Source organism: Ctenopharyngodon idella, chromosome 10, assembly GCF_019924925.1.
Source record: "Ctenopharyngodon idella isolate HZGC_01 chromosome 10, HZGC01, whole genome shotgun sequence".
Lineage (NCBI taxonomy): Eukaryota > Metazoa > Chordata > Actinopteri > Cypriniformes > Xenocyprididae > Ctenopharyngodon > Ctenopharyngodon idella.
Window position 1 is genome coordinate 25,859,282 of NC_067229.1, and position 25,150 is coordinate 25,884,431.

Consider the following 25,150-nt stretch of genomic DNA (forward strand, 5'->3'; position numbering starts at 1 on the left):
TAAAGTCACTAATGTCGTTTATATGGGTATGTTGCTATTGGGTCAGTGTGTCATGCGCTCATAATCTAACCTCAGGCACACTCACAGAAACAACACTCAAAAGAGAATCACACCGTTCTCCATGTGCTCCCACTTTTGATCAAATAACTGCAGCCTTTCTTGTCCCAGTACATGAGAATCAGGACTGGGGTGTTTGCCTTAAGAGTGCAGTGATTATTTTATGGCTGTTTTGCTGTATGTTTTAAGGTTATATTCTAAATTCTGATTGATCCCTTATCAATAAGCTGACAGGTGGTTTGGCTAAATTGTTTCAGTTTTTGTCCACATTTAATATTAATAATACTATTCACTATATTAAATGCAGACATTTTTATAATACACATGATTACTTTGACATTTCTCATTCTGTAAAAATTAGCAAAAATTAGTGCTCATAATATTGCATGTAAAAAATATTTATTTCAACAGAACACATCAGGTAATCTACCAGTTGACACACAATGTAAAATAACATGGGTACCAAAAAAAAAAAAAAAAAAAAAGAAGAAGAAAAAAAAAAGAAGTTTGACATCTGATATTGAGAAAGCTGAGCTTGTTTCCCTGATGCTGAAATTCATCTATGGTAAAACAAAGGCAGAGATTTATTGTCATGTATTGCATGTTGGTTGGCAACACTTTGGCCACACTTTAAATAACATTGCAATAAAATAAAAACAAAATCACCAATCTAACTAGATGGGCTTCTCAATGTCTTTATCATTCCATCACATATCCGCTCTAATTTCTGCCATCAGTACCATTTCAGTCCAGTACACAATACGGGCCTCATTCATGAAACATTAAAGGGTTAGTTCACCCAAAAATGAAAATAATGTCATTTATTACTCACCTTCATGGCGTTCCACACTTGTAAGACCTTCGTTAATCTTCGGAACGCAAATTGAGAAAAACATATTTAAATCAGTTCATGTGAGTACAGTGGTTCAATATTAATATTATAAAGTGACGAGAATATTTTTGGTGCTCCAAAAAAACAAAATAATGACTTATATAGTGATGGCCGATTTCAAAACACCGCTTCAGGAAGCTTTAGAGCGTTATGAATCAGCGTGTCAAACTGCTGAAATCATGTGACTTTGGCGCTCCGAACCGCTGATTCGACACGCTGATTCACAACGCTCCGAAGCTTCCTGACGCAGTGTTTTGAAATCGGCCATCACTATATAAGTCATTATATAAGTTGTTTTTTTTGGCGCACCAAAAATATTCTCGTCACTTTATAATATTAATATTGAACCACTGTACTCACATGAACTGATTTAAATATGTTTTTAGTACATGAATGAATCTTGAGAGAGGAAATGTCATTGCTGGCTATGGAGGCCTCACTGAGCCATCGGATTTCAACAAAAATATCTTAATTTGTGTTCCGAAGATTAACGAAGGTCTTACGGGTGTGGAACGCCATGAGGGTGAGTAATTAATGACATTATTTTCATTTTTGGGTGAACTAACCCTTTAACACAGCGAATATCTTCAAATCATTTGTTCAACCAGCTTACATCAGAAATTCAGTTCACATATAGCACGCTTGTCTTTCATGAACGAGGCCCCAAATGACTAAGAAAAAGTGCCAAGATGGCTGATGGCTTAGGGATGCACACCAGAGAAAGCTCTGAGCATCTGACAAATATGTATTTTAAAGGTGTGGAAAGACTCGGGTCAGTTTAAAATCAAGCAGGAATAGAGTGAGTTTGTTTTGCAGCAAAGGTTCAAATGGCGGTTTGATGCACGTCACTTTTGCATACTCTCAGGTTTTTTCTCTACATCCATAAAGCGCATCATCCACATTGAAGTCAATGGACTGACAGAGCTCTCTGAGGCAGCGTAACGCCCTAAGACGGACATGCCAAGAAAACACAACAGCAGAAAAACAGGGACAATAACTTAAGGGAGGGTTATGGCAAACTGAGTGCAGATATATACAAACATAAAGCACTTGATAAAACAACAACAGTTAACAGGGATACATTTAGCATTCCATGTTAAAACCTACATGGGAATTTACTTGCATTTATCTCAAATACAAGTAATCTTTTGACTTTCTCAAAGCCAATGTTTCAAAATTTGACATTTCATCTGATATATTCACAATGACACAGCAGGCCTTAAATTGCACAAAATACCAAACAACTAAAAGGATTTTACCCTTTATGAAAATTCATAAACCATACCACACTGGGTCAAAATCAAAGGGATACCCAAATATACAGTTCTTAACTGCTTATGTGACAGTGTACTGTAAAATAATTCTTATTTTTGTCTTATACCATTACAAAGTTTGCTTTTGTCATAGCATTGGCAATACTGGTTAATTAGGTTTCAGAAGACTTAATATGTACTGTTCACTGTATGGTAACCCACAACTGGCTGGACTAATTGGCTGAAATCAGCTGAAAATCTAATTAAACTACTTGTTTAATCTTGAAAACAGCCAAGAGATGAATCTCACAAAAACATGTCCAGGTCAAGTTCACATTCACCTCAAATTTAAAAGAATATATATGCATTGTAACATTATTTTCATTATTTAAGCACATTTTGAGCAATTTTTTTCCATAATCAAATCAGATTTTTTTTTTCTGAGAAGTATGGAGGTTACTAAATTGTTATGAACAAGACATCACAATCCAAAAAAGTCCCAAAAATGTACTTTTTTATGCAAAATATAATTTACTTTGTCTACTTTCTTTTTGGGGACTTACGTATAGCCACAATCTTTGTTATCCCACAATCCTGTGTGTTCCATTCCGAGACAGTAAATACGGCATCTGAAAGTTGCGGTTGGTGGTCCGTTTGTGTGTAAATATACATTTTTAATCATTTTCCACTTGATGTCATTTCTAGCGACAAATTAGTATTGTAGTAATTAAATATTCACTCAGTTATCACCAAAACTTGCTTTGTTTTGTTGCAGATCATTAAACTGTTGCACTGCCTCAAAATTCTGTCTGAAAACAGTTTTATGAGGTTCCTTCATGTGCAAATTTTACAAAGTCATTGCCTGATAGGGCAGCGAAGCAACGAGTCAGCTGGTTACGTTTTCAGACGCAGCCAGTGTCTTTCAAAAGGAAAATATATTTTCTAGAATCTAGAACAATGTTTGTATAAAAAACTACACAAGTAGGCGAGGGAGAGTGGAACGGCCCCAGAATTCAGTCCGTGACTTTGCAATATGAAGGCCTTTCAGTAAATAAGGTACCCATTTAATATTTCCATAATACGTTTGAATCAAGTGAACGACTTCTACAAGCAGGTGAAAATTTTCAGTGGGTGTTGTGTCTTTTACTACAGAACCACTAAGGGTCATAAAAAATGGCATGAGAGGAAAAATTCTGTCAATGCTTTTGCGTTTCCCAAAGAAAACGCAAAGAGCTTCTTGGGGAAATGCAAAACATTTGCGAGCAAAACGCAAAATCATTGAAATAAAGTTTTTTTCTTCCCATATCACAAGTTTTCCATCACTGGGTTCCCTTAGTGTCTCAGTACTTTTACACACAGAAATAGGATCTTATTGTGCATCTCAAGGTTTAATCATGATCTATCACGAGTCCAGTCATCTTCAAACTGGACACTATGGCCGATAGGTGCCACTGATGTTTCCTGAGCTGAGTAAATTTCACGTCACAGGTCTTCTTACCTTATTTATTGAAATGACCCTGTAACTGTAGCTACATCAATAGAGAGCACTAGAACTAAACAAAATTGTTTTTTTATACATTTTATCTGAACACTATCTATAGCTTTACATCAAGTTACGGACGTTGACATGGACACAGCAGACAGCAGAGCAGAGGGTGAAATGCCACTCATGCCTTTCAACATCAGTTATAATTCTAATCCCAAAAATCATTACAGTGAGAACAGAAAAAAACATAGAAATGCAAATTGGAACAATGTAAACAGCAAAGTAACAATCACATTTCCTAATAAATGGCATTTGTTGTGTTCATGTTAAAACACAAAGTACTTCTTATCTTTCCGTTGCACTGATCAGTTTGGCACCACATGACTGTAGGTACAGCCACTTTCTTATACAAACATTGTTGTCGGCTCCGCGCTGATGATTAATCCACAAATAAAAACCAGTCTTTTCATGGCAATATGAGCAAACCCAAAACAACTGTTCTTATTGGTTCCAGACCCACAAATGTGAGTAATGAGAAAGCAACAGTTTATGGCAAACCACAGAAGAAAACAGGGACACACTTCGCAGTTCTAGGCTGGTGGGCATCGAGGGGCATGCGAGCGTAGTTTATGAAGCTGTAGCGGACACAACACTGAAGCGCTGTGGTGTCCTGCTGTCCGATGGGCAGGACGACCTCTTTACCATGGAGTGCACAACTGTCAATTTGTTTGCTGGGTAAGAATGAGGTGAGAAGTTGCTGCCGAGGGCACATGAAGAGATGCTGGAGGGGAACCAGTGAGCAGAAATAACTCATCACAGAACCTGTGGAAAATATATCACACAGATTAGCATCATACAAAGAGGCTAACCACTTCTGAAACATATACAGTACACTGGGTTTATATATATATATATATATATATATATATATACAGTATCTCACAGAAGTGAGTACACCCCTCACATTTTTGTAAATATTTAATATAGCTTTTCATGTGACAACACTGAAGAAATGACACTTTGCTACAATGTAAAGTAGTGAGTGTACAGCTTGTTTAACAGTATAAATTTGCTGTCCCCTCAAAATAACTCAACGCACAGCCATTAATGTCTAAACTGCTGGCCACAAAAGTGAGTACACCCCTAAGTGAAAATGTCCAAATTGGGCCCAAAGTGTCAATATTTTGTGTGGCCACCACTATTTTCCAGCACTGCCTTAACCCTCTTGGGCATGGAGTTCACCAGAGCTTCACAGGTTGCCACTGGAGTCCTCTTCCACTCCTCCATGATGACATCACGGAGCTGGTAGATGTTAGAGACCTTGCTCTCCTCCACTTTCCGTTTGAGGATGCCCCACAGATGCTCAATAGGGTTTAGGTCTGGAGGCATGCTTGGCCAGTCCATCACCTTTACCCTCAGCTTCTTTAGCAAGGCAGTGGTCGTCTTGGAGGTGTGTTTGGGGTTGTTATCATGTTGGAATCCAATATGTTGGATCATGCTCTGCCTCAGTATGTCACAGTACATGTTGGCATTCATGTTTCCCTCAATGAACTGTTGCTCCCCAGTGCCGGCAGCACTCATGCAGGCCCAGACCATGACACTCCCACCACCATGCTTGACTGTAGGCAAGACACACTTGTCTTTGTACTCCTCACCTGGCTGCCGAAAATGGCTAAATGGGCACAATTTGGACATTTTCACTTAGGGGTGTACTCACTTTTGTGGCCAGTGGTATAAACATTAAAGACTGTGTGTTGAGTTATTTTGAGGGGACAGCAAATTTACACTGTTATACAAGCTGTACACTCACTACTTTACATTGTAGCAAAGTGTCATTTCTTCAGTGTTGTCACATGAAAAGATAATACAATAAAATATTTACAAAAATGTGAGGGGTGTACTCACTTCTGTGAGATACTGTATATATATATACAGGTGCTGGTCATATAATTAGAATATCATCAAAAAGTTGATTTATTTCACTAATTCCATTAAAAAAGTGAAACTTGTATATTATATTCATTCATTACACACAGACTGATATATTTCAAATGTTTATTTCTTTTAATTTTGATGATTATAACTGACAACTAAGGAAAATCCCAAATTCAGTATCTCAGAAAATTAGAATATTGTGAAAAGGTTCAATATTGAAGACACCTGGTGCCACACTCTAATCAGCTAATTAACTCAAAACACCTGCAAAGGCCTTTAAATGGTCTCTCAGTCTAGTTCTGTAGGCTACACAATCATGGGGAAGACTGCTGACTTGACAGTTGTCCAAAAGACGACCATTGACACCTTGCACAAGGAGGGCAAGACACAAAAGGTCATTGCAAAAAAGGCTGGCTGTTCACAGTGCTCTGTGTCCATGCACATTAATAGAGAGACGAAGTGAAGGAAAAGATGTGGTAGAAAAAAGTGTACAAGCAATAGGGATAACTGCAACCTGGAGAGGACTGTGAAACAAAACCCATTCAAAAATGTGGGGGAGATTCACAAAGAGTGGACTGCAGCTGAAGTCAGTGCTTCAAGAACCACTACGCACAGACGTATGCAAGACATGGGTTTCAGCTGTCGCATTCCTTGTGTCAAGCCACTCTTGAACAACAGCCTGGGCTATAGACAAAAAGGACTGGACTGCTGCTGAGTGGTCCAAAGTTATGTTCTCTGATGAAAGTAAATTTTGCATTTCCTTTGGAAATCAGGGTCCCAGAGTCTGGAGGAAGAGAGGAGAGGCACACAGTCCACGTTGCTTGAGGTCCAGTGTAAAGTTTCCACAGTCAGTGATGGTTTGGGGTGCCATGTCATCTGCTGTTGTTGGTCCATTGTGTTTTCTGAGGTCCAAGGTCAACGCAGCCATATACCAGGAAGTTTTAGAGCACTTCATGCTTCCTGCTGCTGACCAATTTTATGGAGATGCAAATTTCATTTTCCAACAGGACTTGGCACCTGCACACAGTGCCAAAGCTACCAGTACCTGGTTTAAAGACCATGGTATCCCTGTTCTTAATTGGCCAGCAAACTCGCCTGACCTTAACCCCATAGAAAATCTATGGGGTATTGTGAAGAGGAAGATGCGATATGCCAGACCCAACAATGCAGAAGAGCTGAAGGCCACTATCAGAGCAACCTGGGCTCTTATGACACCTGAGCAGTGCCACAGACTGATCGACTCCATGCCACGCCGCATTGCTGCAGTAATTCAGGCAAAAGGAGCCCCAACTAAGTATTGAGTGCTGTACATGCTCATACTTTTCATGTTCATACTTTTCAGTTGGCCAAGATTTCTAAAAATCCTTTCTTTGTATTGGTCTTAAGTAATATTCTAATTTTCTGAGAAACTGAATTTGGGATTTTCCTTAGTTGTCAGTTATAATTATCAAAATTAAAAGAAATAAACATTTGAAATATATCAGTCTGTGTGTAATGAATGAATATAATATACAAGTTTCACTTTTTGAATGGAATTAGTGAAATAAATCAACTTTTTGATGATATTCTAATTATATGACCAGCACCTGTATATATATATATATATATATATATATATATATATGTACAGCGCTGTAGTGATTATGTATTTTTGTAGGCCAACCTGTAAGTTAGCATCACTCTAGTTCCCTCAACAAAAACCCAATAGGATTTTTCCATTGGCTTTTGGAATATTGCATAAAATAAGCTCTGTGACCAATAAAAGCGTATAATTCTTAAATGCAATCACAGAATTAAAAAGCTAAAGCTAAACAAACTACACTACGGTCACATGACTTCAACGTCACCACCATTAAGCTTCCAACAACTCTTTCAGTCTTTATTAAAAACATTGAGAGTTTAACCTGTTCAGCTAATGATGTTTAATGTCCCCAACAACCTCTGTAGTCCCCTTTAGCGCATGTTTACATGACAACGATGTACTGATCAGCAGAAAATAACTAAAAATGCTGTATTATTCATTCCAGACCAGTAGTTGGCAAAGTCAGTTTGTAAAGAAACATTACCCGCCTATAGACTGAACACATAATACACATGCACGACATCACAGTTTTCACAAATTTGCATTTTTGTAGTTTACACAAAGACGATAATGGTATCGTTTTCAAAAACTTGTGCTTTCACCCCGCCAAAATGCTGTTGTCATGTAAATGAATGACCAAAAAGCATAAAAAGTTCAATTTTAGTGGTGTCAAATGGTGTCATGTAAACGACCCCTTAGACACTTGTTAGCAACTGCCTTTTTCAAAACAAGCAACAACTGTAACAGTGCCATGCCCTGCACATGGTTTTAATGATAAGGCTGATTTTCTTTCCTACCATCAGGGGGTGCTAGTTTTGCTTTTCACACTTGAAATAGTCAACCTTGGGTGATACTAAACCCAGAGTAAAGGGAATCCTGGGTTATCTTGCTTCACATTTCACACTGCTCATAATTTACCTAGGGTTAATCTAATTAATTAATCCTGGGTATTCATAAATTGCTGTTTCACACTGTACATTCCTAAACCCTGGGTTAACGTCTTTATTTGCATATTTGCAGTGTCAGTGTCACTGTTTGGATAAACGTTGCATGCGACTTGTTTACATAAAGGCTCTAGTATTGAACATCCTCATATTATACATTACCATCTAAAGTTTATCCCAATGGACATTTCGTACTATAAAAGTAAGAATGAAATGGCCTCTTCACTCTTCTTCAACTGAAGCGTTTTCTGTCACCATTTGATATTTTCCACTTAAATGCTGTAACTACTGTTTATACAATGTTTTTTCCATGACTCTCCAAAGCATGTGAATATGAGGCATGTGATTGGCTGTCTGTTGCTAAGCATCTAGCTGTAACATTCTAAGGGGCCATTCACACAGAACACGTTTCTTCATTCCACTGCACTACTTTTCCATTATTTTTCAATGTAAATGGAACTTACCGAACATCTAAAACAATGCTGTGTGCTGGGCTAAATGCGGTCGTTGTATGTGCTTGTACATATGATGGTATTTTTACCAGCTGAGAACTCGTGAAGAGCTTATAAAACGTGTAAAGGAGTCAAAACAGCAGCAGGAATTCCTTTGTTACACACAAACGAAAACTTACTGCAAGGAGATGCGTTTCTGATGCCTGTACTGAACTGTAATGGGCAACATCGCGACTATGACGAGAAAAAACAGGAATACCCCTTTAAGGGTCGCATCTTGTGACATCACAAACTGTTTTTGGTTCAGTTACATGTCTTTGGTCCATGTTGCATTCATATTTCAGTCGAACTGCACCAGAGTTCATTTGGTTCAAGTCCCACCTTTTCAGGGGTCTCTGTCCACTTGTTTGGTGCGCACCAGGGTTCGGATGGCAGCGTTCACACTTATTCAAATGAACCGCATTAACAGAGCAATCGCACAAGAGTTTGTTTTAATCAAACCAAACCTACCAGTGTAAACACACCCTTAAATTCCAGTTCAAAAACAAGGGGATGTGAACTTAAAGGAACACTCCACTTTTTTTGAAAATAGGCTCATTTTCTAACTCCCCTAGAGTTAAACAGTTGATTTTTACCGTTTTCGAATCCATTCAGCCGATCTCCGGGTCTGGCGGTACCACTTTTAGCATAGCTTAGCATAGTTCATTGAATCTGATTAGACCGTTAGCATCTCGCTCAAAAATGACCAAAGAGTTTCGATATTTTTCCTATTTAAAACTTGACTCTTCTGTAGGTACATTGTGTACCAAGACAGAAAATGAAAAGTTGCGATTTTCTAGGCCGATATGTCTAGGAACTATATTCTCATTCCGGCGTAATAATCAAGGAACTTTACTGCCGTACCATGGGTGCAGCAGGCGCAATGATATTACGCCTCTCACAAATATCTCCATGGTTGCAAGGCACGCTCCCTGTGCAAGCAGGGGGTCACAGGCCTGCTGCACCCATGGTACGGCAGCAAAGTTCCTTGATTATTACGCCGGAATGAGAGTATAGTTCCTAGCCATATCGGCCTAGAAAATCGCAACTTTTCATTTTCCGTCGGTCTTAGTACACGATGTAACTACAGAAGAGTCAAGTTTTAAATAGGAAAAATATCGAAACTCTTTGGTCATTTTTGAGCGAGATGCTAACGGTCTAATCAGATTCACTGAACTATGCTAAGCTATGCTAAAAGTGGTACCGCCAGACCCGGAGATCGGCTGAATGGATTCGAAAACAGTAAAACTCAACTGTTTAACTCTAGGGGAGTTGGAAAATGAGCCTATTTTCAAAAAAAGTGGAGTGTTCTTTTAACATTAAATCAAATATGGTAAACAGTCCACAAACAGTCCAAAGTAAGGAGTGTTTAACTTACCCCTGCCAACAACTCACATTATCCTGCTTTTGTATCCACCAGCTGTACATTAACAGACATGGCCTCTCCTCCATACCCTCCTTTTGACTGCATTTGGTTCTGGATTGAGTTCACCTAGACACAATTCACAGGATTAAAGCAAAATCAACTCAGACTACTTTAGAGCCAATCATTATGCACACCAGAGATGTCTAGGGCTGTTTCCAGAATTGCCCCCTATACTCCCCTATACTGGACATTGTCAAGTTCACTCATTCAATCCCACAACGCACCACAATAATGGGTGTACAATCAGTGCACATGCAATGGCTAGCTGCTAAATAATACACACACTGTGAGCGTCATTTTGAATTAATTCCTGCATTACAGAAGAAGAGAGCGTTCTGGCACACTCAGTGGCTCGTTCATTTTCATTCGCTCATTCAGTAGTTATAGGCAATTAGGGTATATTTTGGATATAGCCTAGACCTAATCCTAATCAAACACAGCTGAGCCAGCTAATCAAGGTGTTTAGGATCACTAGAACTACCAGGCAGTGTTTTGTAGCAAGTTGGAACAGATGCTTGCCATCACGACCTATCGTAATTATCGTAAATATGAGTTTCCTAGTCGGAAATTGGACATGAATGCCCTCTCAAGTCGTATTTACTACTGGGAAACTCTGAGATAATTTTGATACCCAAGTTTCAGAGATAGGAGTGCCATTCTCTCCTCTACGAGTTGATTCTGAGTTTAGTTTTTAACTGCAGGTGCACGATGTGTGATCTAGAAACAGCTGTATTCTACTTGCTTCCAATTCCACACACACACACATATAAAATCATTGAACCTTCCATAAAATAATCTTCCATGAAGTTAAAGAAGTGAAGCGATTTATAAGGGCAATTGCAGGCTTTACTGCACATGTGATGTGAGGAGCGCGCACTTTGCTTAAAGATGAAATAAGATTTATTAATAAAATTTTAATAAGATTTCCCCAAGAAATTGGCAAGAACAAACCTGGTGTACTCCATGGTTCCTATTATTTCCAACAACAAAGCACTTGAATGCGACAAGCTCGTAATCTTGACTTCAGAAGTGGGAAATAGGAAATTTCCGATAGCATGTGAGGGCAGCATGAATCTGCAGGAAGGTACTATAGCCCTCCAGAAGCAGGTTTGCTACACCTGCAGAACATCTTATGTCCCCGCTTTCTAGCTATAAATTTCATATGGAGACCCTCAAAACATCCATGTACTTCAGAAAGAGCAAAGCAAAAGGTAACTAGGCAAGGTAACTGCAAAAGATTTGCAGCCCTACAATGTCATTGATACACACTGAGATCTACTGAGCTACATTATGTAATTGAACTGTAATCTGAATTACAATGAGATGTGATTGTGAATCGAACATTCGCTGTACTTACAGAGTTTATGCCACTGAAGATATCTCCGGATCCTACGTGGGCCGTGTGGACAAAATTGGTTGGTTCGCCGATCATACTTCGATCTATACGTCTCCGCCTCTTCTGCAAAGTGAAAAACAAACATGATTGAACACACATCTGAACAAGCAAATTCAAGATTTTTTTCAGCAACTATTCAAATTTTCCTTTACCCTTTATAGCTTTACATTAAAGGGACAGTTCAACCAAAAATGAGAATTCTGTCATCATTTACTCACCCTCATGTCATTCAAAACCTGCATGACTTTTGTTAATCTTTAAAACACAAATGAAGATATTTTTAATGAAACCTGAGAGATTTCTGTCCCTCCACTGAAATTAGTTTTTTTCTCTTGCATCAAGCACGTTTGAGCTTCCATTTACCATATTTGATGTGTTCTATGTATGCGTGTTGCTCAATGTATATATTAGGGGTGTCACGATATAACAGTAGTGACGATAACCGCGATATTTAAAAAATGAAATATCGTTATCGTGTTAATTAGGGGTGTCGCAATATACCAGTATTGGCAATAACCGTAATATTTCAAATGAATAGTACACGTATGTCCAGCGCCAGTATCTGGTTGACATCCCAACGTACAGTAGGATATTCAACAATTACTGACAAGTGTATTCTTGTGTCATAATATAACAAATACAGATATCCTTCTTCAAATGACTTTTCTACATATTTAATCTCAGTGACATAAATTTATTGACTCATAGGTAGATCTTCCGTCTACTTTCAATAGAAACCAGTAGTATGCCATCAATACCAAGGTTTTAGTTTGAGCAGATCATTTTCAGGAATATGCTAAAAAATCATAAACAGGTTTAATGCGTAAACTGTGAAGAAAAATGGCAATAGAAAATGAGTTTGGACTAAAAAAGCTCAAACCCAGCCTCCTCGCTTCATAAATCCACCATGTGTTACTTAGGCAGAGAAAGTTTCATAAATCATAAAGACTGAATACTGTGCAGTTTACTGCATATTGAATAACAACATTATTGATAAATGTTTGAATAGATTCAGATAGGTTACAAATACAAATAGGTTGTATGTTTACACATGACAGCATTACTGTACAGAACTGACTCTTAGTCAATTCAAAGTTAAGAGGAAATCCTTGCTTGGCTTTGGCTCATTTGTTAAACAGATTAAAAGTCAATCATTGCTCTTAATGTGCTAGACACTGACAGAAACCTTTAGCCATCAGTTACTCAGTATCAGGTCAGACATGACATACTGCAGTTGCTATGACAGCGGGAAAGTTGGCATTTCAAAGCCCACGGCTTCTGCATTGATGAAACCTAGAGCTTCAGTTGTAGGAAATACTGGTCCACATTTTTGTGGTACTCACTCAAGCTAAATATTAAAATGAACAGTTAATAAAAAGGAAACGAAAGATGTAAATTCTGACACTATTCTGTCAAACACTCATCCATGTTATTCCAAATCTGTATACTATTTTTCTCTGTGTAAACAACCCGATCTCACGGCAATTCGCATGTATTTTACGAGGTGGCTAATTCGTATGAATTCGTACGACCTCACTCATACGAATTCTTACGTTTTTTGATAAATCGTATGTTTTTTACAAGTTGCCAAATTCGTATGAATTCCTACTTATGACCTACCCCTAACCCCGTCCCTAAACCTACCTGACACAGAGATTTAGACAAATCATATTAATTCGTACCAGTGAGGTCTTACGAATTAGCCACCTCGTAAAATACGTATGAATTGGTCGTGAGATAGCGTTGGTGTAACAAACAATAATCTTTTCTATGCAACATACCAAACCTGTACCAATAAAACTCTATAAAGATTGTTCATATGTCTCATGTAGCCTACTATATTCCACGTCTTCTAATCTCACAGTAGACTTAAATTTAAGTTATAATTCACTGATAATGACTTTTACATTCTTTCAGATGTTAAAATTATTAGTGCTGTCAAATCAATTAATCGCATCTAACATAAAAGTTTGTTAATATATATATGACAGCACTAATATATATATATACAGTATATATATAAATATATATATATATATCAAAAAGATTTAAAAATCTTACAGACTCCAAACTTTTAAACGCTAGTGCATAAGCTATTCATTAAGAGTAGATAAAAAATAGATACCAAATAAAAACCTCAAAGTTAATTGCGAGTTGAGTCTCCTGTATGTGTTTGGTGTGGCGTCTGTATGATGCTGTTGCTGTTGTATAATCAGGCACTGATATAGATCCTCTATCTTCGTCGTGTATGAAGGTTTCAGTGCTCATCCCAGGACAGATGACAGCTCGTAATTAGGACGCATACTCTTTGCTCTGGGGAAAATGTGACCTAATAAGCACCCATCTTCCTAAATTACACACTGATTTAAGATTAGCCACCCTTAAGTTCAGATGAAAACTTTTGCACTAAAATTGTTATTAATTTATTAATAGCAATACTGAGAAGAATTCCATTAAAGTAAAACACCTAGAGTGGTGTCAACAAGTATTTGGACAATTAAGTCAAACTTAAAAATGCATCACTGTCATTGCATTAGATAATATATCAAAGTGTTTTTTGTCACAGGACAGATAAGTCAGAGACCCTGTTTTGGGCATAACCATATGTCTAGGTACTATACCATTGTAGTACTGTTTTATCTCAAATCTAGAAAACATATTTTTTGTGTGTGTATTTCTCGTTTCTTGAAAAGTGTATTTGTGCTATTTTTATATAAATGCCATTTGCTTTGATATTTTATTTACTACAATGACATTCATGCATTTTTAGGTGTGGTTTAAGTTTGATGTTCCTACCATTCTTGTTAGGTATTTCTTCTCTGCAGTGATAATACTAGATCTGTTTGTGTTTTATGAGTCGGTTTAGGTCTAATTATGCTGTTTTATGCTAATTATTTGTTTTTGAGCTTACTAATACAGAATTATAGAGTTACCTGAGGTCGCATATGAAAAATAAAATTATTATTCATAAACAATATGAGCAAAATTGAATAACAAAATTCATTATTAGCAAATAATAAAAGAAAACAATAAAAGTAAAAAAAAAAAAAAAAAAAATATATATATATGTATATACTAAAAATTATCAATAAGTTATGGCAATATATGCTTTTCCATTACTTTAACTCAAAATAACATCATAATTTAACCAATTTCAACTTAATTTTTTAAGTTATACAAGATTCAGCTCATTTTTTTAAAGTTGGCATGAAATGAAAATATATCCTATTTATTTTCTAATTGCATGTTTATGGATTTTATTGTGAAGAATTCATCTGTGCATTTGATCCATTTTTTAAAATGTTTTGCCCTTGTAATGTTTAACAAAAATTTCATAACTATCTTCTAATGAAAACGTCAGACTTCTCTCTGGTGATGTATGCAGGGAAACTGCAGGATGTAGCTATTAGGGAAACTTACAGTAATACATCAGTATTAAAATGCAGTAGAAAATATGGGCACGAATTTCAGTCACCGGTCAGTCGAACTTCACAAGTGCCTGTAATAACAAGTCTCAGAAATTCCTTGCGTGCTTAAAAGGCCAAAGGTGGCAAATCTCTCAGCTTGTCCCAATACCGAACTTCAGTCAAACCAAACTCAATTCAACATATTGACTGTTTATGAGTTTAGAGAAAATGTCACCAAACAAAAAATACTGCTTAGACGGTTACATTTCCTTCAGTAGATTCTTATTGACCTTCATTTACTGAAACTACCCTCCTTACTACATTTCATGCTGGTCAGCCTTTATTCATTGACATGCAACAATATAAACACCTTTGAATAACAACATCCACACATTCTTTAACACCAGCTATTTCATCAAAGAGGGGCTCTGAGCGTAAATCCTTCTATGGTTATGTGATGTCATGGTACGCCTGTTGGGGCTAAAGTATTTCTGTTGTTATAAATCTTGTCTGCTTTATTAACTGAGCAGAGACAAATTCTGACATTACTATGTTGTGACAGCTGACGTCTCAATGGAAGTGTGTTGATTAAAAATGGTTGGGGCAAAAACATTCACATCCACATAGAGCTGAGACTCAAGACAAGGGTAAGAGACTCATCAAACACACACACAATTATAGCTGCATGATAACTCCTTAATGCAATATTCGATATGCAATACGATAAAGTGTGTAAAATAAATTTTAATTATATTTAAATAAATGTAAAAACTGAAAATGATATAACCAACTTACATGTTTCACATTCTTTTTGAGAGAAGAAAGCATCCCTAACTTCTGAAAGTGAACAGCAGTGTTTACATAAAAAGTAGGTGTCATTTTAACGTCAGTGTAAACCAGGGGGTTTAGGGTTTCAGGTAGGCCTACAATGGGTTTATTTAACAAAAAATGGCAAGTTATTCAACAGAAATTGAATATTCAAATGTAAAAATAAAACACTGCTTAGTCTTCACTGTATGAATTAAATATACACTGATTCTTATTAAAGCTACAAAAGTTGTTCAGTCAAGAGCAATGAGGGATTTTCTCTTTGTCTTTTGTTGTTTGATTAACATTAAGCACACAGACAGCAGCAGGTTTATTAGGCTGCTGTCACTTTAAGAGCTGCACGGATCCAATATATAGTTATATTTACTCCAATTAAGATTATAACTGACTGTGTTTACATGAATACTCGCCAGGATGGGCATTTTGACATAATTTTGTGTGTATCTGCTGTAAGCTGAAGAGATCCGAATTCGGGATCACACACTATCCGAGAGGCGGCTTGTTGTGTGCGTGAATACTTCGCTTATTGCATTTAATAAAATTAAGTATGTCACATGCATGTAACAGTCATGTGTCCAGTCTACTCTCTGCAGCGACCTAAAATGTGGAAGTTTTGTTATCTTTTGGAGTATTAAAATCATGCAGTTATCGCAAGCCAATGCAACGTGCATACTGCGATACATACATGTGCGATATTTTGATAATTTTCATATATCGTGCAGCCCTACTCATAATGCTTTGTGTGTGTAAAAATATTTTCTAATATCTCAATATATATATATATATTGTCCAAAATATATTTTAAAATATGTTTTGCATTTACTGAAAATGTATTTTAAGATTGGAAATATATTTTCTAAAGATTTAAACTCAATATATTGTTAATTTGAAAAATATATTTTGCATTTATTTGATCAAAAATACAGTAGAAATAGTAATATTGTGAAATATTATTACAGTTTAAAAGTTTTGATCCTTGAGAGTGACACTGAAGACTGGAGTAATGATGATGAAAATTCAGCTTTGAACACAGGAATAAATTACATTTATTAGATTCACATAGAAAACAGTTATTTTAAATTGTAATAATATTTCATAGTATTACTTATATTATATTATATTATATAAAGTATATTATTTTTAATGTATTTTTGATCAAATAAATGCAGCTTTGGTGAGCAGAAGGGGCTTCTTTCAAAAACATAAAAAAATCATAATTATTCCAAACTTTTGACCGGTAATGTATTTTTAGCATATTTAAAATGAATTTTGGCCAGAGAGAAAGGAAAATAGCGACCCACTTTCTTTGAGTATTTACACAGAACATTTGATCAATATACTTTATCTTGTTTACATACATGTTTTTACACTGTACTTTCCTTTAAATAACTGCATGTAATTACACAGCTGATGTACCCCAACCGAAATCCTCCGGCCTACCCTACCCGTATCACAACCTCAATAGCTGCAAATGCCAATCTGGCAGAACAACATGTGGTATCAAAAGCTTAATTTTATCATGTAAGTGCACACTAGTTAAAGAAACCTAATATAAAGTGGGACTGAAAATGGTCACGAAAGAACAATATTATGAATGTTTTATGCCAGAAAAAAAAACCTTGACTAACATTTTAAGTGGACTTAACGGATAATATAAAAAACAAAGAGAAATGTAGAAACGGGTAACTCTCAACTCGGCAGGGAAACAGGAACTGGGACGAGCAGGTGAAATCAAAACGATTTCTTCCTGGTTTCTGTGGTTTGGAGCCTGAACATTCATTGTTCCTCTTACCGGCTGCGGCTGCTCGGCGATACAGCAGTTGAAGCACAACCAGAATTCACTCATGACTAGCAGACAGTCCTAAAGTGCCGCTGTGCCCGTGGGCCCGGAGGGGCTCTGGGGGTTCTGGACAGGGTCCCACGTTTCAAAGATCCAATCTGGGGTGATGGCGGAATTATTCAGCCTGAGGTCAGGATCCAGGGACAGGGGAGCAGGAAGAGAGCGCTGGCAGAGATCCAGACAGGGAGCTTGATTACGGCTCTGTCCACTTAGCAAACACTCAGACCTGCAGGACACAAGAATCTGTCAGATCATTTACACCAGGGCTTCACGCTCCCATTTGGTTATGTTAATGTGACATTAAAATAAACAAATGGGGCTGCACAATTTATCGAAATAAAACAATATATCAAATCATTATCAAATCAAAGGCTGTGATTTAATTGAAGTATATAGTCTGCTGTGCTGGGTGTTTCATTGCGAAGAGCGGCACTGCGTTCTTTTTCACGTGTGCAGCTTATTTTCAGCATGTTTTCAGAGTGGCTCGTTCAGAGTAAACTCCCTGATATACACAAAAACGAAGAATGAATTGGTGTGACATCATTTCGAACAAAATCAGGTCAAAAGGAAGTTCATTTGGAGTTTGTTTATGGAGTTCAAAAGAAATTGACAATGCGAATGTTCCAGAAAAGTTTGTTCTGGCAGGTAAACACCTTCGAACTACCATGGGTCTGTGGAAATAACATAATACTAGATAGGTGTGGCTCTGTGGCTCCACCTTTTTTGATGTGGAAATCTTCTCCGGTTCATTTTTTCTGTTCAGTCCAATAAAGCAATGTTGTATAAGGTGCTACATAAATAAACGTGAGTATATTGGGACCTATAACTGCATCTCTGGTTCAATTCATTTAGATTCACATTTGCATAATTGGCAACATTTTTGTGGATAGACCTTTACAGCATTTTACCAGCAGCATTCTGAATGTTTGAAAGTGAATAATATTTTTCATAAATATTGGCATTGTAACTTGTAATAGTAGTTGGTTCTTGTAAAGGGTGAACACACGTGTGAACGTCCTTTAAATTAGAGTAGAGTCTTTGTTTTTTTATGTCTGAATGACTTAGCAGTTGCAATATGACACATTTTTATATGGAATGAAATGAAATGTCATATCGCAGTTCAAATCGCAATGGCAATATTTGACAAAATAATCACAATATAATTTTTTGGCCAAGTCGTGCAGCCCATATATCATTTTAAAATAAAAACAATGAAATTAAAACCCTTGCTAAAACAAGATTATATGTTTTATCTGTGTACTTGCACGTCATGTGAACATTAACCAACATCAGAGAAGCGTGAACATGCGAATGTGTCATTAAATTATAGAATTATTTAATTTATAATATAATATTTAATATATAATTTAAAATCTCAGGGGTACTTCAAGTAAATATTTTACATCTAAGGAGTTTGGGAACCCCTGATTTACACAATTGGTTCATGAGTGTTGGAGATTCTTGTACGAAACCTTTTAAATACTAAATTTATGTTAAATCCAGACATTCACTACGCTGTAAATCCCGATAAGTTATGGTAACTCAAACCATTTGAGGAAACCGATTTCCTTAAACCATTTAAGGTTTAAAACCAATAAGTTTGAGTACTGTAAACTTATATACATTAAGTTAAATTCACTTATATTTTAGTGTTGGTTTAGTCAATCATTAGAGTAAACTCAACTTAAAGATTTTAAGTTTATTCCATTTATTCAGTTTGAATTCATGTAACCAATCTAACTAAGTCTTAACAACTATATAGCTACTTGAATGATTTGAGGGATCTGATTGCCTTAAATGGTTTAAGTTCATCAAACTCAAAGTAATAAAGTTACATAAGACTAAGCAAAAATTAGCATTGGTACAAAGCAATGATGACAGAACAGGAGCACTGTAAAACTCAATAAGTTAAGAATACTCAAAATATTTAAGTAAACTAATTTTTTTTAAGTTAGTAGAACTTTTTTGTGACAAGTGGGGCGGAGCCAAGAGCCGTGGAAGCAGAGCAAGGCCAGTGTGGTCTGTCGTTAACAATCAAGTCACTGGCATCCCTTCGCTCCCACAGTTCTCAGCCTCGCCCAACTCATCATAATGTTAACATAAACATCACATTCAGATCTTGGTTAAATGTTAGATAGTAAATAACACATGCTGTTATAACTATTAAAGAGACTGTTATTATATACTTACATGTAAATAATCAAACAACATACAGTAGCTAAATGTAATCTTAAAAGTTTTGCCACCCATCCTCAACCTAACCAAAGGCTTTATTCTTCACCATAATGGTAACCTTACAAAACTAACATAACAGAACCCCCTGTAAATCCCAACATAACACAACATTAAGCACTAACTTATGTAACTTATGTCATTTCGACATTTATTTTCCTTAAACAGTCTGACGCAAAGCATGCTGGGAATTAGAAATCTGCTGCAACTCAATCATATTAAGTTCAGCTTACTACAATCAAATTTTGAGTTCACGCAACTTTTTTCTATTAAGTACAAAGAAGTTTCAACTCATTTCATTTAATTAATTTCACTGTTCGGTTTACACTCTGACAACAACAAAGTGTCCAAATACTTGTTTTGCCTTTACTACATCTTTTGTCATTTATAATCTAACAAACTTCCTTTCATGAACTGCTTTGCTTAAAAGATGTGCAAAATTCTATCATTCTTTCAAATAAACACCTCTCACATTAAGGCAATCACATAAACAGATCCAGATACTTTTTGAGGCTACTGTAAAAGATTAATGGCCGAAGAAAACAACATGAGGTTGAGTTTCCAAACATTTTAATTTAAATTAGTAGCTTTACACCTTCTGGAAAATCAAGGAAAGAGTGTCCTATGGAACTGTAAGTGACTTGTTCTTGATGATGTATTAAAGCTGATGCTAACAGCAGTGTGATGCTGCCAATCCTAACAGGCTGCTGAACAGCCACACCTGAAGGAAAGATGGCCACGTAGGGTTGGAAACTCTACTTGGTGGTGTGTTGGAGTCATTAGTGTCCAGAGTCCACGTCTCGAGTCATTAATCCGCCTCACAGCACTCAGAAGCCGCCTGGGTGGAATTTAAACTGAACTCTTCTGCACTATTAACAATCTCTTCATGAGCAAGAGCACAGTTACTTGAGTTTAGAGCACAAGCAAGTGCAGGGGACACCTGACAGAAATAAAAACCAGTCACTAAATTTTCAGTTACTGAAGTACTAAGGCTTAAAGGGTTAGTTCACCCAAAAATGAAAATAATGTAATTTATTACTCACCCTCATGCCGTTCCACACCCGTAAGACCTTCGTTAATCTTCGGAACACAAATTGAGATATTTTTGTTGAAATCCGATGGCTCCGTGAGGCCTACATAGGGAGCAATGACATTTCCTCTCTCAAGGATTCATAATGCTCAGAAGCTTCCTGAAGCAGTGTTTTTAAAATTGGCCATCACTATAGAAGTCGTTATTTTGTTTTTTTTGGAGCATCAAAAATATTCTCGTCGCTTTATAATATTAATATTGAACCACTGTACTCACATGAACTGATTTAAATATGTTTTTAGTACCTTTATGAATCTTGAGAGAGGAAATGTCATTGCTCCCCATGTAGGCCTCACGGAGCCATCGGATTTCAACAAAAATATCTCAATTTGCGTTCCGAAGATTAAAGAAGGTCTTACGGGTGTGGAACGGCATGAGGATGAGTAATAAATGACAGAATTTTCATTTTTGGGTGAACTAACCCTTTAAGGCCTGTTCACACTGATAACTATAAAGATAACTATAACTACTGTATATTGTACTGTTTACAATGCACTTATTGCATACATATTACACTGTTGACCCTTCTCTTACCCCTTAACCCACCCCTAAACCTACCCATACCACCAAACCTGTCCTCAATCTTTCCCATATCCCACTTTAATAGCACAAGTGTTTTGCAATACAATAAGTACACTGTACCTAACGATTATTTTTTTATGTAATTACATATTAGTTTAAGACACCTAATATAAAGTGGGACCAGAGTTACAGTACTAGGTTTGTACAATCTATGTACATCTACAATACAATGTATATTAAATCCACATGTAAAAGGGACTGTCAGTGCTGAAGGATTGCTGGTGAGTTGCCATTTTACAATGCTTTTTATATGATGCAAAATTTACAAGTGGCTTGTTTTACACATGAGTAGTTTTGAGTTACTTACATGTTAGAGTGAGACACTTGGTGTAATTAAAAATATGCTATACCCCTTAACAACATGAGGAAGAATTTGTTATTAAGGGATATAACGTGAAGTGGATAATAAATGTTCACCAATCGATACCACAATTTGCTAAATTAATTTAGAATTCAATATGTGCATATCATCTGTTTCATAACGCAACTGAATATGGCTCATCGAATCAGAATTCACAGAGGAACTATTTGTATTATACTATTAGTTTCTGAGTATTATATCATAATACCATTCACTAATAATTGCATGAATTATTCATACTTATACGCACAGGATAACTTTCACAACAGGTGCATAAACATGAATTTGTTCTTAACCTCATTCTAATGTTAATGAATTCTAAACAAGGTTAGTAAATTGCATAAATCTCACCCAAGTCATCTTTATATAAGGACTCAATTCATAATACGCACAACATCACTTCATATTAACACATTTATAAGGCCACCGGGAGTATGTGATTTTTGCATGATGTTGTTTCTAAATTTGATTCGAAATTTTAATTGGTGAATCAAGATTTCTGCATGAAAACGCTCAGACAGATTTTATGCACAAATTTGTACATTCACATAGATAGAGATTCATTTCATTCATTATTACTCATCACCGTCACACGTGAAATTACTCAGCGATGTAATATTTTATCTTCTGTGATCAGATTATTATAATTGTCATGTGTTGCGTGTACTAGTAATCCACAAAGATGAGATGTGTGATGCAGAATGAACAATAAAGACACTTTTTTTGTGTTCATGAGACATATTGTACATTGTTGAATAATATTTTAAAGTGTTGTGTAATGACATAACGTGTGTGAGAACGGAAGTGAATTAGTAAACAAGATGGATGAAGTTCGCCATCTCCTGTCTCGTGTGCTTCATTGTTTAATAACTCCTGACAGAAACCACACACTTTTAATAAACACACATGACATTAAACACCATCACGATTATGGACTTTTGGTTTGTTATCATCAGTTTCCTTTGTTCCTAGTTTACCTGTCTTGACCTAGTTTTCCTGAGTTGTCTGATTAGTCATTATGTTCACCTGTTGTCTATTAATAAGCTCATTAGTTCCCTCATTCACCTTGGCTGTGTCCAAAATCGCCCCCTATACCCTTAAATAGGGCACTATTTGAGGGGACAGCCATTTGTAGTGGTGTCCGAAACCATAGTGGACGATGTTGAGTGCACTCATTCAATCCCACAATGCACCGCAATAACGAGTGTACAACCGATGCATGCTCAACGGCTAGAGAGTACCCATAATGCACTGTGAGAGTCGCGCGCTGAATGAATTCTCACCAGGAGATGGCGCCCGCAGCTGACTCAATCATCCATTCATTTTCCAAACCGCGCTGGTCCAGCTTTATCATACAGGTATAAATTCCTTTTTAATTGATCATTAAATCATTTAAAAGGTTCGAAGCCAGTTTGCTACATTTCAAAAGATTATTAAACAACAGCACAAACTATGCGAAATAGGTAGCCCTTCCGGTGCCCTCAGTGTCCGAATTCACTCACTCGTTTCATTCACTCCTTCTAGTGGACTATATTAGTGGAGTAATGTAGGGAATAGTGAATGAGGGTATAGGGGGCGATTTCAAACACAGCACTTGTGTATAAATACTTCCTGTTTGGTTCAGTTCAATGTCGGTCATCATCAATAGAGACTGTCCTCCAAAAAAAATTACCCTATAGGTCGTTTTTTCAAGCACCTTATTACGACCTATATTTACATTTTAAAGTCATGCGCCCTCTGGCTGGCGTAAAAATAATGACAGTGTCGTGTTACGTCTGCCATCATGACATGACGTATGACTGTCGTTACCAATCAAAATGCGTGTTCATTTAAATGCAATGTGTGGACTTTTTACACAATTTGTGCTATTTCCATTTAGCAAAACTCATTTTTTTATTAACGACTACACCCACCCCACCCCTAAACCTACCCTTAGTGATTTATAGTGCATATACACTTTATGAGCACGTGCGTTCCCTGGGATCGAACCCACGATCACATGATCACATGATTGCATATTGTTATATATTGCAATGCTGTGCCAACTGAAACCCGAAATATGACGCAGATAAAAGGGAACAACGCATTAAAATGAAAGTGTCCTGTTGTCGATAGGGATGCAACTTTAGTAAACGTTCCTATGGGTCGTATTTCAGGGAAGTGACAAACAACCTATATAGGCGTATTGGTTGGAGAACATATTGCGTCAATACCAAGTTGGTTGTGTTTCTTTCTCCTGTGTATCCCTGTGATTTTCATATTAAAGACTGTCTCAGAGATTCCTTGTTCTTGTGAGCTATTAACTACATCCTACCGTGACAAACTACACACTTTAACACTGATGATGCAGAACACTGAACTGAGGAAAGTGAGAGCTTAAATACACTGGGAATGATAATTAACGAAACGGGGAACAGGTGTGCACTAATCAGAAACCATAGTAACAATCAATAAACGAGAACTCAAGCAAAACCTGTGAAAGTGAAAACTATGACAGAAACTAAACAGAACATGATTGTGACAATAATACTTGGTGGAAGAATTAGGTGTTGTAATTACTATTAATAATAATAAATGTTGAATATTGGAGTCTTTTGCCATGTTAATGTTACTTTAGGCATAGCAAAAGTGTCTGCCAAATGAATTATTTGGATAGAACACCAAAATGCTGGTAATGCATGCTTTATACTTTTGATCGAAAGTGTGCTATTCATGTGATTGTAGGCAAGGTGGTGGACACATGCTGGCACATCCTGTGCTGAGAACACTTAGTGCTCAAATATATGAGCCAAATGTGTATGGAAATGAACCTTGGAACAGAGCTGGTCTCTGTGCAGCATCTTCCGTTGCTAAAATTATCTGTGTATTTCAATACACTTTGATTCCTCTATTGATGTGACAGTGTCTGGTTTCTCCGCAGTCTCTATTCATCTTGGATTAATCAAGCAAAGATCTAAAAGTTGACAGGACGCGAAATCATTTCAAACTGAACTATATCCGCCACATGCTGTGCTTAAACTAAATCAACTTTACAGAAACATTAGAAATGTTTTCTTGGAAGAAGAAGATTAAATTTTAAACGTATATTTGCGGAAGTTAAAAGTTAATTTAGTCAACCTTTTCGGAACAGATTACTTCCAAGCTAAAAGACATGGGCTAAAACAAACACAACTCCAATTCTGATTAAGTCTTTCTGCAGAAAAATAGACTCTTTGAGCTGAACCAATCAGCTAACAAATGTGAACTCTACCCTATAAAGGAGGGTTCACATTATTATTGAGAAAACAATACATGAAACTACAGCAAATCTCCATTTCCTCCTCTAAGAAAGGCTGATGATTTCCAGGG

General features: G+C 36.6%; 1 protein-coding gene across 3 annotated transcripts in view; it reads right to left on the minus strand.

Annotated features, from left to right (window-relative positions):
* Positions 1-439: 439 nt before the first annotated feature.
* cdc42se2 (CDC42 small effector 2) overlaps positions 440-25,150 on the minus strand; it is a 43,324-nt gene continuing 18,613 nt past the window's right edge. For 2 of the 3 annotated variants that reach the window (XM_051908106.1, XM_051908110.1), the window contains exons 2-5: positions 17,490-17,763; positions 11,424-11,525; positions 10,019-10,132; positions 440-4,510 (exon numbers count right to left, since the gene is read on the minus strand). In XM_051908106.1, coding sequence (XP_051764066.1) covers positions 10,037-10,132; positions 11,424-11,525; positions 17,490-17,543 — 252 coding nt within the window. In that variant the 5' untranslated portion in view covers positions 17,544-17,763 and the 3' untranslated portion in view covers positions 440-4,510; positions 10,019-10,036. The remainder of the gene's footprint in view (positions 4,511-10,018; positions 10,133-11,423; positions 11,526-17,489; positions 17,764-25,150) is intronic. The other variant, XM_051908111.1, reaches the window with a different exon arrangement.